This window comes from Eurytemora carolleeae, unplaced genomic scaffold (genome assembly GCF_000591075.1).
Source record: "Eurytemora carolleeae unplaced genomic scaffold, Eaff_2.0 scaffold851, whole genome shotgun sequence".
NCBI lineage: Eukaryota > Metazoa > Arthropoda > Copepoda > Calanoida > Temoridae > Eurytemora > Eurytemora carolleeae.
In genome coordinates, this window is record NW_019396745.1 from 140030 (window position 1) to 154576 (window position 14547).

Here is a 14547-nt window from a genome sequence, read left to right on the forward strand (position 1 = left end):
CAACTATGGCTTTTATGCATATCAAATGAAAGCTAGGAACCCATGAATACAGTAGCAGCAACAAATCCAGTGTTTGACCTTCTAATGACCTCTTACGACCTCTAACGACCTAAATGACCTCCAAAAATGAAAATGTTTTAACTACTAATATGTGGTACGGAAGAGGAAATAGTGGTGGCTCATGGCCGCCTGCCTTCCCCCGCTCCTCGGCCTAAGCTGGTGGCTGAGTTTGTTTACGTTTCTCCCAGAAAATTCAGTACACTTTCTATGTAAACATAGATACAGGGTTACCCACAAAGTATCAGACTTTATAAAAGACCGTAGTGAATTTATTCTTTTTGTTACTTTACATGTTTCTTTCTTCGCCAAATCATCAAATAACCAATTAAAATACTATATTTATGGCAGACAATTTAAACTTGAAATCGTCATATTTTAGGAGTTTCCGGTCGTCTTTGCAGTCTCATTCTTTGTGAGGAACCCTGTATGTGGGTGGTTCATGCCGTATCTCAGAGATAACAGCACATTCTTTTTATTAATGATTATAGTTTTCTATTCTATATTTTATAAAGATAAGGTTCTTGTGTTAAATGTCAAAAGTATTTATTCTGAAATACACTTTTTTATTTGATCAATAATTAAAAAATTATAGTTAAGATTATAATCTGTGACCTAAACTGTCCTATAAATTCAACCTCCTCTGCTCTCCTCCCTCCCTGATTGTACGATGTTAACCTTGATAAAATACAGAGTGAATTAAAAGCTTTCTTACAATTTTGGAAATCTTTTTATTTCCTTAATTTGGAATGGAAGCCGCAATACTGGATAGTTGTAAAGGCTGTTGTTGGTTGTTAAGTGATGTTGTGTAGTCTGGTGGAGAACTAGTATAGTTTGGTGTTGAATATGGTGGTGGACTAGAGTAGTTTGCTCCTGTGGGCGAATAAGAGTGCTGTAAAGACGAGTATGAGGGCGGAGGACTAGTTTGACTGTAATCAGAGGATGGAAAATTATATTGATTAAGGGATGAAAACTCAGGTAGAGGAGAAGGCCGGTCAGACGGAGTTCTTTGTGCGACATCTGATGTTGATCTTTGATTTGTTCCAGTTCTAAATAATAATACATTTTTTTTAATTTATCATTAACTAAAACGATTTTTATAAACGATTTGAAACAAAATTTTGGAGGGGTCTGTTATAATAATCATTCTTGTTTTGTTCTTACACAAGAAACAAAACTCTCTCTCTCTCGCTGCTTCAAAAACTGGATTTTAAAGGGACTGCATGCGAACTTAATTTCAAGTGACAATCCATTTATAAAGGGTCATGTCCGATACTTTTTAATCGATAAAAATAACAACATTTTCCACATTATTGAAGGTTTATGGTTAATGTTGCAAATTGGACATATTCTAGATTTTGAGATTATGGGCTGGTGTTTTTAAAAGTTATCTAGGCTGAGCTAAAAACTTTAGAATGATGGATATTATTATTTTAATACGCATTCGAAATCCAAGAAAGAAGTATAAAATTCAACCAATCAGCCTATCATGTTAATATGTACTCTTTAACTCTTGAAAATTGGTTTTTTCTTGTGTTAATTGTGTCATATCAATTGACCTAAACATCGATTTAATAAATGCAAGTTTTCGATAAATGCTTGTTTAGACTAACGTTTAAACATGATTGGTCCTAAAATGTGATTAAATATATTTTTTTAATAAGTTAATATTAACATGATTAAATTTATATTTGCTTAAATGCTCTAAAGTCTGGCTTGTGAACAGCTGACTTTATTTCAATCGGATATTAGTTCAATCGATATAGCATTGTATCTATAATTGTTATCAAACGTAACTTTTAAACAGTAGGGATATCCAAAAAAGAGGATTAAGAATAAAACCAAAAGTGTGTACATTCATGGATACTCAGATTAAGTGATAAGGATTAAGGATATCTCTTTCTAATATTTTCAGCTCTGGACGCTATTCTGCTGGATACCCTTAATCCATTTGCTTAATCTTGAATTACATTGTGGACACTTTTAATTTTCTGCTTAATCCTTTTTTTAGATATTCCTGCTGGGATCCGACTAGTAAGAGTTCTCTTAATGGTTGCGCGCAAAATTTCCCGGCTTCTAATTGGTTGTTCGGTTTCTGCCACAAGACACTCTAATTGCTTGAATCTTATATTTCTTTCTTGGATATCAAATAAAGTTTAAATTAATTTTCAGAATAAAAAAAAGGAGATCAAGAGCTTCATATCAAATGACAAATTTCTTTTATGCTACATATTTTTTATTATATTATATTATATCATATCATATTATATTATATTATATATATGATATATTATAAATATATATCTGTCAGTAAAAATTTCGTAGTAAATATACTTACATAGACGTTCCTTCAGATTTCTCTTCACAACTAATCATAATCATTTTTAAAAGAAAAATTAAAAAATACGAATTAAAAAATGACTTTAGTTCCAACTAATTGCAAATTAACTCCCCCCAAACTACTCCAACCAATTCCCCCATAAATTCCACCGAAATAATTCGACCTGAAATTGCTTCCAACAAATGGCTAAAAACTAATTCACCCTTAAAGGGAGTGACCGGCAATGTAAAGTAGTTGAACTGAATATGTATTATTGTGAACAAAATTTTTGGGGATTCATTTAAGACATATTAAACGACGTATATAAACAGCGTTTTTACGACATATATTTATTGAGTTTGAGCGCAATCTCGTCAATTATTAGTTTCTCTCTTTATTCACAAAAGTTTTCTGCAGATTTTCTGGAATTTTTATTGAAAAGACGACATTTGAAGAATTTGTAGAAATTTGCGAACAAATTCATAGAAAATAAGAAATTCAATATAATAATAAAAACGAAATAATTGATTTTGACAGTGATTTATTAACAAATTTCTTTTGAGAAATATGTTCCTAAACATCTAATTAGTTTACTGTATAAAATTTACTTTATTTTTCGTCGTCGTTATTTAATAATAAAAAAAAACGATTCTGAAAATGATGTTGAACGTCATTTTTTCAAACTTAGTATTTATATGACTTAAATGAATGCTACATATTCAGTTCAACCACCATACATTTCCGGTCACTACCTTTAAATAGTTTGATAATTTCCTAGAGAACGATTATTGACCTCCCCTAGGCCCCCCCCCCTCCTATCAATTTTGTACATGGATCTTACAGAAAGTGCATTAACTTAACCTAACCCGTGGCCGCAGCGCTCGGCCCAGAAAGTGTCTTAACCTAACCTAACCCTAAATAAATTCTAATTTAATTGAAAATTGTTAAAAAAGTGGTCATGTACAAAATTGATAGGAGGGGAGGGGGGTCCAAAAATCGTTCTCTAGGACGGACCGAATAGTTTTAATCTAATTCCCCATGAACTTGAAACATGTTGCTCTAAAGTTGATTGCAATTAATTCTCCCAATTGAAATTGCTGCAAGCAAATTTTCCTAAAATCGTACAAACTTTGTAATTCCTTTAAAAGCGCTATGAATTATTTTTGTCTGATATTGCTCCGGACTAATTTTCCATATAAAACTCTACAACTATATTCCTCCAAAAATTAACACGAACTAATTTCCCTAAAATTACTCAGAACTAATTCCCTCTGAAATGGCTATGACGAATCGCTATAACAAATTGCAATTACAAATCGCTATGACGAATTGCTTGGACGAATTCCTTTGACAAATCGCTATGTAAAAATGATTTTCCTCCAGCAGCAGAGACATCTCCTAAATCAGACAAATAGATGAATATTATTCGAATTAAATTAACAAAAATCAATTAAAGAAAATGTCAAAAAAATACTTGAAACAACTTTTATCCTTAAAATAAAATCGTGATCGAATATTCCAAATTGATTTATTTAATTTAAAGAAAAAAATTGTGGATTGTTTTTAGTGAAATATATTTTTCCCTGCTATAAAATTGACTACCAGAAAAATTTACAAGTACACAATATATGCATAGGGGTATCATTTCAAAACCAGGTATGCTAGAGTTTTTTTAACTTTTTTTTCAAAAGAAATTAATTTATTGCCACAAACTCTGATTTTGTAATCCCTTTATCTCTACAACACAAACTATGAATTCTGATGGATCAAATAATCAAAGTTTGAAATATCAAAGGTTTACGCCATCTGGTTTTAGAGATATAGGTATTAGAAAATTGGGATTTGTGGCAAAAACTCAATTCCTTTACCTGAGCTTGATGCAAAATACAACCCATATAGTGAGAGCAAGGCTTGGAAGTCCATATATTAGAAAATCAGGATTATATCTAGAGTAACCTAGAAATATTAGAAAATCAGGATTATATCTAGAGTAACCTGGAAATATTATAAAATCAGGATTATCTCTAGAGTAACCTGGAAATATTAGAAAATCAGGATTATCTCACGAGTAACCTGGAAATATTAGAAAATCAGGATTATATCTAGAGTAACCTGGAAATATTAGAAAATCAGGATCATAACTAGAGTAACCTGGAAATATTAGAAAATTAGGATTATATCTAGAGTAACCTGGAAATATTAGAAAATCAGGATTACCTCTAGAGTAACCTGGAAATATTAAAAAATCAGGATCATAACTAGAGTAACCTGGAAATATTAGAAAATCAGGATTATATCTAGAGTAACCTGGAAATATTTGAAAATCAGGCGAACCGATCTTGTCCAACTTTGGTGTGGTATATCGTGACCTCAAAGACTGTTTAGGGGCCGGTTGGAATTGAATTTACAATGAGAAAGTTTATAAACAAATCAATATGCAAAAAAAAAACGACGAAAGTTTAAATTTTATAATGTGCAGAGAAAAGTGGTGTCTTAAAAAACAACATTTTAAAACTGAAAGTATAGAGAAAACGGGGAGCTTAAAACCTAGTTGAAGAAAAAATGCTACCATCATCATCCCAGTTATCATCAGTGTTAAAACTTCTCATGCAGGTCAACTCTGTACAGTGTTTTCAGGTCAAATTTTTGAAAGTCAAACAGAAAGTCAAAAAGTATAAAATGCAATCGTTTATATATTTGCAAATGCTAAAAACACAAGTGTATTGGTTCTATTTGGCTTAACCCTATCCCTGCTGGGGTACTTGAAAACCAAGATACACTGGGGGGGGGGTCAATTTGACCCCCCCCCCCCTCTAAATCCCATGTTTGATGTTCAAATATGACAAATAATACATCATTGGAAAGTTCTTGTGCTCTGCTTTTAGAGTCTGCAAAAAAATAGCAAATTAGCAAAAATTATAGTTTTTTTGCAAAATCCAGTTATATAGTAAAAATGTTTGAAAAAAAAATTATCCAAAAAATGATAAATTATACATTTTTGAAAAATCCCTTGACCATGCCATTTCAAATATAAAAAAGTTTTGCAAAATTTAAAATTTCTTGATGTGTAATTAATAAAACTAAAAATGTGCAAATTTCCTTTGACGGCTTGTTTGCAAATAATTTGCTAAATTCTTTTTGCAAAACTTGTGCAATCCGTTTCCTTATGTCATAGGCTTTCCAAAAAGTTAAAAGTTTTCAAAATCTGACCACTGACAATGGGTCAAAACAAAGATTTAGTTTGTTATAGGAAACGGCAGTCATGCAGTTAGTATAAAAGCCCGGCTTTAGACCTAAAGGGAGGGCTTTTGGTATTTAAGAAAAGTCAGAAAATTTCAACAGCCTCAGACCAATACTTTTTGAGTTATGTAAAATAAACTACAGGGGGGAGTCAAATTGACCCCCCCCCTCAGCAGGAATAGGGTTAAAAGCAGCTTATTTAGGAAATCTGAAGAAAATATATAGACATTACTAGTGATTATTTAATGCATTTTATCAAGACAAAAATGTTTTTGCCGCGTGGGATAAATAATCTATATTACTGCAGATAAATATTAAATCAACCAGAAACTGTTCCTAGTGATAAATTCAGATCAAACTCATCTTTAACATGCTCCTCAAAATACAGAAATCGTCCAAGCTTCTCAACAAACTAAAAGATTTTATTCTAAATGATTTACTGACAAGATTAAAATAATTGTGAAACTATTTATTAATTACGTTCACATTTCAAAAAAGTTCTTATTGGGGTTCTTTAGTATTAGTTTTTTATCCACAAAACTGCCTGCCTGCTATTTTGTAAAATAAATGATTTAACGTTGACTTCAAAACAAGAACTATAATTTACCTTTCCTTGCAAAGAGGTTTCCTCTCCTGTTGATTCATCAACTACAAAAAATGTTGAAATAACATTTGATTAAAAAAAATGTTTTTTATTTAAAGATATATTTAAAAAAGTAAATACACATATTCGAATTCCTATTGTGATTGTTTCTGAAAAAAGCCCGAGAAATTATCAGTTGACGGATGTGATTATAGATTTAAAGGGACTGTTCAATTATTCGTAATTTCATGGTAAATTAAGTTGCCTATTAGCAATTCCTTAGTATTAGTTTTTTTAATGATGATTTTACCGGAAAAAAAGCAGATTTATTGTTTAGAATTCCAGCTAAGAGGTATGAATCCTTTGTTTAGACGCTACTTGACCTTTGAAAATTTTACAACAAAAAACAGGTACCTAGAACAGGTACCTAGAACAGGTACCTAGAACAGGTACCTAGAAACAGGTACCTAGAAACAGGTACCTAGAAACCAAAGGTTGGTTGCCATGTTGTATAAAGTAAAGTTCCTCTTAGATTGTTGAAGCCGGAATGTTGCAGAAACCATATTATTGTTCGACCCCAGGCTCTTGAAAACGTGGAACAGTCCCTTTGTCTTGGTTTCATGTTTAATCTTCTCCAGTCTCCACCTTGTATCCTTCTCACAGAGTATATCTGGGAGCTCTAAACTTGAACAGTTTATAGACGCAGGATTCTCAATCCAGAATTCAACGCACACTGACCTTAATACAAAGAATTTGCTAACTTCTGTAATTTTTGTTGTTACAATTACAAAGCTTCAACAATCATTTAGACGCACTTTACAGGTTTTTTTATTGGTTATCGTTTAGTTGAAATCTTCAATTTGCATAAATGTTTGGATTTTTAAATTAATCCACTGTTATCAAAATTCAGCTTAACCCTCTCCCTGCTGGGGCACATAAAAACCAAGATACGCTGCAGAGGGGGGGGGGGCAATTTGACCCCCCTCCTCTAAATTTCATGTTTAATGTCCACAATATGACAAATGATACATCATTGGAAAGCTCTCATGCTCTACTTTTAGAATCCGCAAAAAAATTGCCAAAATCGAAAAAAGATAAAATATAAATTTTTGAAAACCCCTTGACCATGCCATTTTAAATATGCAAAAAAATTTGCAAAATTTTTAATAACCTGATGTGTAATTAAGAAAAACTAAATATGTGCAAATTTCTTTTGACATGTTGTATGCAAAAAATTACCAAAAATCCCTTTGCAAAACTTGTAAAATCCGTTTCCTTGTGTCATAGGCTTTCCAAAAAACTAAAAATTATCAAAATCTGAGATCTGAAAGTGGGTCAAAACATATATTATATTATATATTATAAAAATTAGTCATTTAGGCAGTTAGTATAAAAGCCCAGTTTTAGACCTATGTGAATTTAGGAAAAATAAGAAAATTTCAACATTTCAACAGACCAATACTTTTTGAGCTATGTAAAAAAAAACTACAGGGGGGTTAAATTGACNTTTTCTTTAAAATGTATAAAATTTCGAATACTGTATTATGGATTAACTATCAAAGGGATTAACTGCAGAATAACTGCAGATTAACTGCAGAATAACTGCAGATTAAGCAAGAGTAACTATATAACCTTACAGTTTAGAGGGGTTTTCTTTAAAATGTATAAAATTTCGAATACTGTATTATGGATTAACTATGAAAGGGATGAACTAACTAGGATTAACTGCGATATGAATGGGATTATAACTGTAGAAAAATTAAGATTAATAAAAGAACTAATGGGATTAACAGAAGGAATGGGATCTACTTTAAAATATATCGGATTTTAAAAAGTGAAAAAAAATCATACTTTTCAGAGGACGGGCCTGATCCCTGACTACAGAAAACATACGACCTCAATGAGAGCTGGCTCCAAAAAATATTAAAAATAATTGATTTTTTAAACATGTTCTTTAACGCATTTTCAGTTTAATATCACAGTGAACTAAAACTGAATAGTTTTCTTTGTAAAATATAATTAAATTGATTATTACTGAGTGATAACCAAACTGCTCATGTGATACAATGCTATTCTTATCTTTAAATATGTTTACGTATTTATGAATTTACGTAAATACCTAATTATGTTTCTTTCATCTTCAAGTTTTCTAGAACGTCACTAAATTATGGATTTCCAGCACACGGCATTTTATTTTAGTTGTCTTGTAGTATAGTCGGTTATCATCAGAATCTCATAGTCCAGTTGGATATCATCGAAGTCCTAAAGGGCAGCTGGTTATCATTGAATTCCTGTAGTGCAGACGGTTATCATTAGAATCCCATAGTCCGGTTGATTATCATTGAAGTCCTAAAGTGCAGCTGGTTATCCTTGAATTCCTGCAGTGCAGTCGGTTATCATCAGAATCTCTATAGTCCAGTTGGATATCATCGAAGTCCTAAAGGGCAGCTGGTTAACATTGAATTCCTTTAGTGCAGTCGGTTATCATCAGGATCCCATAGTCCAGTTTATTATCATCAAAGTCCTTAAGGGCAGCTGTTTATCATCGGATTCCTGTAGTGTAGTCGGTAATCATCAGAGTCACATAGTGCAGTTGGTTATCATATAAGTCCCAAAGGGCAGCTGGTTATCATCGGAATCCCATAGTTCAGTTGGTTATCAACGAAGTTCTAAAGGGCAGCTGGTTATCATCGAATTCCTGTAGTGCAGGCGGTTATCATCAGAATCCCATAGTCCAGTTAGTTATCATCGAAGTTCTTAAGGGCAGCTGGTTATCATCGGATTCCCATAGTGCAGTCGGTTATCATTGGATTCCGATAGTGCAGTCGGTTATCATTGGATTCCGATAGTGCAGTCGGTTATCATCAGAATCCCATAGTCCAGTTAGTTATCATCGAAGTTCTTAAGGGCATAGTGCAGTCGGTTATCATTGGATTCCGATAGTGCAGTCGGTTATCATTGGATTCCGATAGTGCAGTCGGTTATCATCGGATTCCGATAGTGCAGTCGGTTATCATAGAATCCCATATCCAGTTAGTTATCGTCGGAGTCTCAAAGTGCAGTCGGTTATCATCGGATTCCTATAGTTCAGTCGGTTATCATCGGATTCCTAAAGTGCAGTTGGTTGTCGTCGGAGTCTCATAGTGCGGTCGTTTATCTTCGGAGTTCTATAGTGCAGTTGGTTATCATCGGAGTCCTATGGTGCAGTCAGTTATTGTGAGAGTTCTGTAGTCCAGTTGGTTATCCTAGAAGTCCCATAGTAGAGTCAGTTTTCGTAGGAGTCCTATAGTACAATCAGTTATCATTGGAGTCCTATTGTACAGTCGGTTATCATCGAGGTCCTATAGTACTTCGGTTATCATCGGAGTCCAATAGTAAAGTCAGTTATCGTCGGAGCCTATAGTACAGTCGGTTATCATTGGAGTCCAATAGTAAAGTGAGTTATTTTTAGAGTCCTATATTGCAACTCGTTATAAGATGAAAAACTGGAATATTTCCCTTAATTCTATTCTGATAAAGGTACCGTTTACAATCGGGCAAGCATCTCTTTGAACCTGACATTTTGTAATTAACGATGATTTAATTCCGGTCAAAATAAAAAAAATTGAAATACTCGTTTTTCTCACAATTGTAAAGTATTTTCTACTTGAAATTATTTAAATTAATTCAAGTTCTTGCGTAGAGGAACTAGTACAAAAAGTATGTTCATGAATATATGTGACTCTTAAGAATTTAGTTTTTGCTTCGAACGACGAAAAACAAAGAACATTTACGGTTTTAAGACGACATTTTGATTTGTATGACGATTTAAACTAAAGAAAGAGAGAGAGAAAAATAGAGGAAAGAACGAAATAAAAACCATGATATATAATTAGGATCAACATGATTTATTTTTGGATAAAATTTGACAAAACCTGTTTTACCTAAATATACATAAACCTACAGGGAATACAAGGTTATACACAAAGTTTGAAACTTTAAAGACGACTTTACTGAGTTCATTTTCTCAACTCTTAAATTCCTGATTCCCTCCAGTTTTTTCTTTGTTTCTATTTTTGCCAAAGACCGCCACAATGCCAATCATGATTTCAGTAAGGGCAGAATACAAAACAGAGTTAAACAAAAATCAAGTCGACTGCTAGCGTAGTTACAAGTGTATATATTAATGTTTATAGTCTTGAAAACTTAAACATTTTAAAACTTACATAAACGACAATATCTTCTATATTTTTAATCAGATAAAGGATCCAACGGTACCGTTGTGAATCGGACATCATCATGATTGCATGGAGGGTCGTTTAAAATTACGCTTACAATTCCTTTAAGATTTTTTTTCTGTGTTGGCCTATATTTGCAGCTATCTGATGAAGCATGACTTTTATCTGTTTTTGTTTTCAGGATTTTTTGATCAATTGAAGATATCAATTAAATTTATATAATTTGACTCTATCAAGCAGGGGGACACAGGATTTCAACCAAAGGGGGGGGGGGTTGGATTTTTTAGGTACAAAAAATCTCCGAGTGAAACGTAGTGAGCAAGGCGGAGGGTTGCAAAGGGGCACAGCCCCCCTTGCGTAGAAAATATTTCAGTTTTAGTGAATTTAATGTTATTTTTCAATTTTTCTACAATATAAGTAAGTTTAGCTTGACCTTCCAGTGAAAATTTGATTTTCCATGAATTTGATGTTTTGCAGAAAATTTTCATGTTGGATAACACTAAATGTAAATAATTTTCATATAATTACTCACGTTCACTGATTTTGAATTGTCTGGACAAAATGTTGAAACTGAGACAATTTAAGTTTCTGCAAAATTCAAGGAATTTTTGATACTATGCTGGAACATTTTAATTATTTATTTGTTACATTGTATCATGTATGTATTTGTTACATTGTATCATGTATGTATGTTACATTGTATCATGTATGTATGTTAATCAACATATGCGAAAGAACAACAAACACTTCGATCAGAAAATATTACAAATATTTTCTAAAAAAGTTTTATTTTATTAGTTAAATTCGGGTTGTTACGATCAAATCTCGGAATTTTGCGTAAGTTTGGTGTTGTTTTGGTTTTTATATTGATCTTCCAGGGGTTGTTATCTGGCAGCACATTCATCCATCCACGCTTCATTCATACTGAAAAGAGGGTTGACAAGATTCCAGCTGCCTAAGATTCTTCTTAAGCCTGAGAATATAGAGTGCAGGAATCCTTCTGATATACTAGAATGGGGCCCGGGTGCCATACTATAGGAAACATCACACTCATTGCTCCCTAACATCTGTAAGCCCGGATTGGATACCCCCAGGTACCTATAGCTGGCTACCATAGACTCTCCCTGCTTATCCACCATTCCTCCCTTTATCATCATTCACTTTGATCAATCCCACTTCTTTCTTGGTAAGTAGAAAGCACGAACCCTTTCGCTGCGAGAGTTGTTGACAGTCTGTCCTCCTACATCCGTCTGGTGGTCATAACTGCTTAACTAGAACTCGGCTTCAGATGTTTTTGAAACCACAGGTTTGTGTGGAGTACGGGAATCGAACCCGTGAACACCAGTCTGGACACCAATCCAGTTACTTGCTGTGGACAAGTGTGCTTAACTTCAGTGATCTGACAAGAACGGCTGTCACACACTATCCACCCCACCTCACTATACACTATACAAAATGATAACAATTTTCAAGAAAAGATTTATTTAAAAGGGGGGATGGGTGCAAATTCGACATTGCACCACCATTTTAGGAGAAAGGGGGGAGCACCTGATCCCTTTGCACCCCTCACTGGATACGTGGCTTGGGAAGACTTATATTATAATATTTTTCCTATCTAACTTGCATATGCAGAAATGTTCCGACCTTACTCCTTAATCAATATTGTAATATTGTTCCTTATTTACATGTATACAACTTTCCTAGTAATTTTCTTTTGTTTTTAACTTGCTTTATGTTCCTATTTTTGACAATTGCTCTAAATTTATGTACAGCATGAATGACGTTTGCATATTTTGTTTCTAACTTAATGAACCTGTAGGATGTACCTTCATGTTTTGATCGTTATTTCATGTTTTACGAATCACGTTCCTAGTTCTTTATTTTTTGTTCCTAATTCATAATTTTCTCATTTTTGGTCCTAACTTGTAACTTTTTGTCCCAATTCCTAACACTGTGCCTCTAGACCCTAAATTCCTATCCTTTAATTATGTTTCTAATTTCTTAACAATCTTTTAATTGTTCCTTAGATTATGTATTTCATATGTTCTTGTTCTTATGTCCTTCGTGCATGTATAAAACTCCCAGATTCTTTTCTTGTTCCTAGCTGGCTTAATAGCCAATGTTCTTCATCTGATGTTCCTAATCTAGTCTTCCTTTTTTGTTCCTAAAATCCTAAATTGCCTGACTTACCTGTTTTTGTTCCTAATTTTGAGTACGTATCTTCTTATCTAAGATTTGATATACCAAGTTCTTTGTATTCGTATTTAATATCATAATTCCTTAATATACCTTGAAAAAGGGGCACATACGATTGATCAAATTGGGAACATTTTTGCCTCAAAATCTCAAGCGGGGGGGGGCCTTGTTCCCCTTCCTGTGAACGCCCTTGATTGTAATAAATCAATGATGTCTCCTTGCTATCAAGTTGCAAGACCCGGTATTAAAGATAGATTTAGTTTGAAATCATTGAAGTGAAGGAATATATTAATAATAAGTAAAATAAAATCTTCTCAAGTATGACAATGCTTAAACTCCATTCTCCATTATACAACGACAGTTAAATGCAGTTTGTGTTGTACTGAACACTGTACACGGGTTTATTGTTTGGAGGGTTTATTGTGCATGGGTTTATTGTACAAAATTAAACTTAACCTGGTGTCATGCATGGAGCGGACTCCTGCATGGGGCGGACTCCCCCTAAAGTTTAACCATTTCGACACAAATGTTAGACATAAAAAGCAATGTTATGACATTTTCCGATATTTATGAACGTATTTTGATTGGAAAACATATTAAAAATTATCTTTGTCCGTAGTAAATAATAATTGTTTGATGATTTGAAAGGAAGACGACATTCAAGAGGAAATAACTTTTTTGCCTTTACCCCCTTTAAAATACCTTTAAGAACAAAATGCTTATTTAATATATGTCAACTAATAATTTTAATGTTTAATAATGCTTTTTAATGTCTGATATTGTTTTGAAATAACTAAAAAAATTTTAGGAGGAGTCCGGCCTTTGTACTACACCGGCACTGGTAGCTACCAACTTTATTTATTCCAAAGAATTATAATGTAAAGATAGTTATTTCAGAGGTGTAACCATTTTTAGTACTGCAGTGTACTGTCTTTGGGCGGTAAGTAAAGTAAACACAAGGCGGATGTCGCAGCCTGACATGGGATCCATTTTCACTTAAAAATCTATGAAATATTATGGTCATAGGAAACTATTATGTGAATTAGATCAAAGTTATCAAAATTGAATGCTTTTATCCTCCTCGGATACTAGAAGAACACTGATGAATCTATTCTTGTTTACAAACACCACCGAGAGAGAACTGGTTTCAATATGTACGCAGAGAATAAGCAACAATTAACTTTCCTTGCCTTATTACCTTGATTCATTCTGTGTAATCCATGATTACAACTATCACTGTCTTGAGTGTTTACCCGCAATGACGTCACCCTGAGTTCCTTCCTAACAAAAGTCTTTGCAATTATTTGTTGCAAATACACGTTATTTAACACCATCTAGGTTTCCATATTTGAAACTTTATTATTTATTCCGGGTAAAAATTTTATAATAAGCGCTATATTATGGCAATATCTCATAAACCGGCGGCTTAGAGTTTTGCGTAAATATTTTAATTTTTCAAACATTAATCTTGAAACTACTCAAACTACTCAACAACGCCTTTCCGCTATCTAAATTTAGACAGGTTGCGAAGGAAACCTTTAACCCTAATCAGGTTGGGGGGGGGGGCGTTTAGCGCCCCCCCCCCTGTAGTTTTTTTTGTTCTAACACTCTTATTTTTGACACTATCATCGTGAAATGTTGTGACTTTTAATGAATAGTAATTTAAAGGATTTTTTGGAATTTTTTTTAATGCATAGGGTTTGGTACCAGGCGGAAAAAAGTCCGTACTTTGAAAAAAAAATCTAAAATAGCCCATACCTTTTTTGTGACTAAAGCTACATATCCAAAAACTATATTTTTGAAAAGCCCTTGAAAAATGGATATAGAAATGTGTGTTACACTGTTACGCGACGAAATCGTCTCGTCTAAACTATTAACCCCTGACGGACTCGATTGTACTGTGAAGCCCCTGTGGAGGGGAGAGCTGGACTCCG

At 33.3% G+C, this 14547-nt stretch overlaps 1 protein-coding gene across 2 annotated transcripts; it reads right to left on the reverse strand.

Moving 5' to 3' along the window:
• Window positions 1–586: 586 nt before the first annotated feature.
• On the reverse strand, window positions 587–8257 carry LOC111708105 (uncharacterized). 2 transcript variants are annotated; one of them, XM_023481370.1, is made up of 10 exons: window positions 8052–8241; window positions 7440–7500; window positions 6682–6938; window positions 6225–6265; window positions 5954–6029; window positions 4947–4997; window positions 4246–4333; window positions 3755–3775; window positions 2396–2425; window positions 587–1106 (listed from the first exon to the last, which is right to left on the reverse strand). In XM_023481370.1, exons 1-10 carry the CDS (start codon window positions 8089–8091, stop codon window positions 797–799), a joined length of 975 nt encoding a protein of 324 aa, XP_023337138.1. In that variant the 5' UTR covers window positions 8092–8241; the 3' UTR covers window positions 587–796. The 2 variants fall into 2 exon arrangements, with proteins under 2 accessions (XP_023337138.1, XP_023337139.1); XM_023481371.1 differs by lacking the exon at window positions 7440–7500 and having other exon boundaries at window positions 8052–8257.
• Between the last annotated feature and the right edge of the window lie 6290 nt (window positions 8258–14547).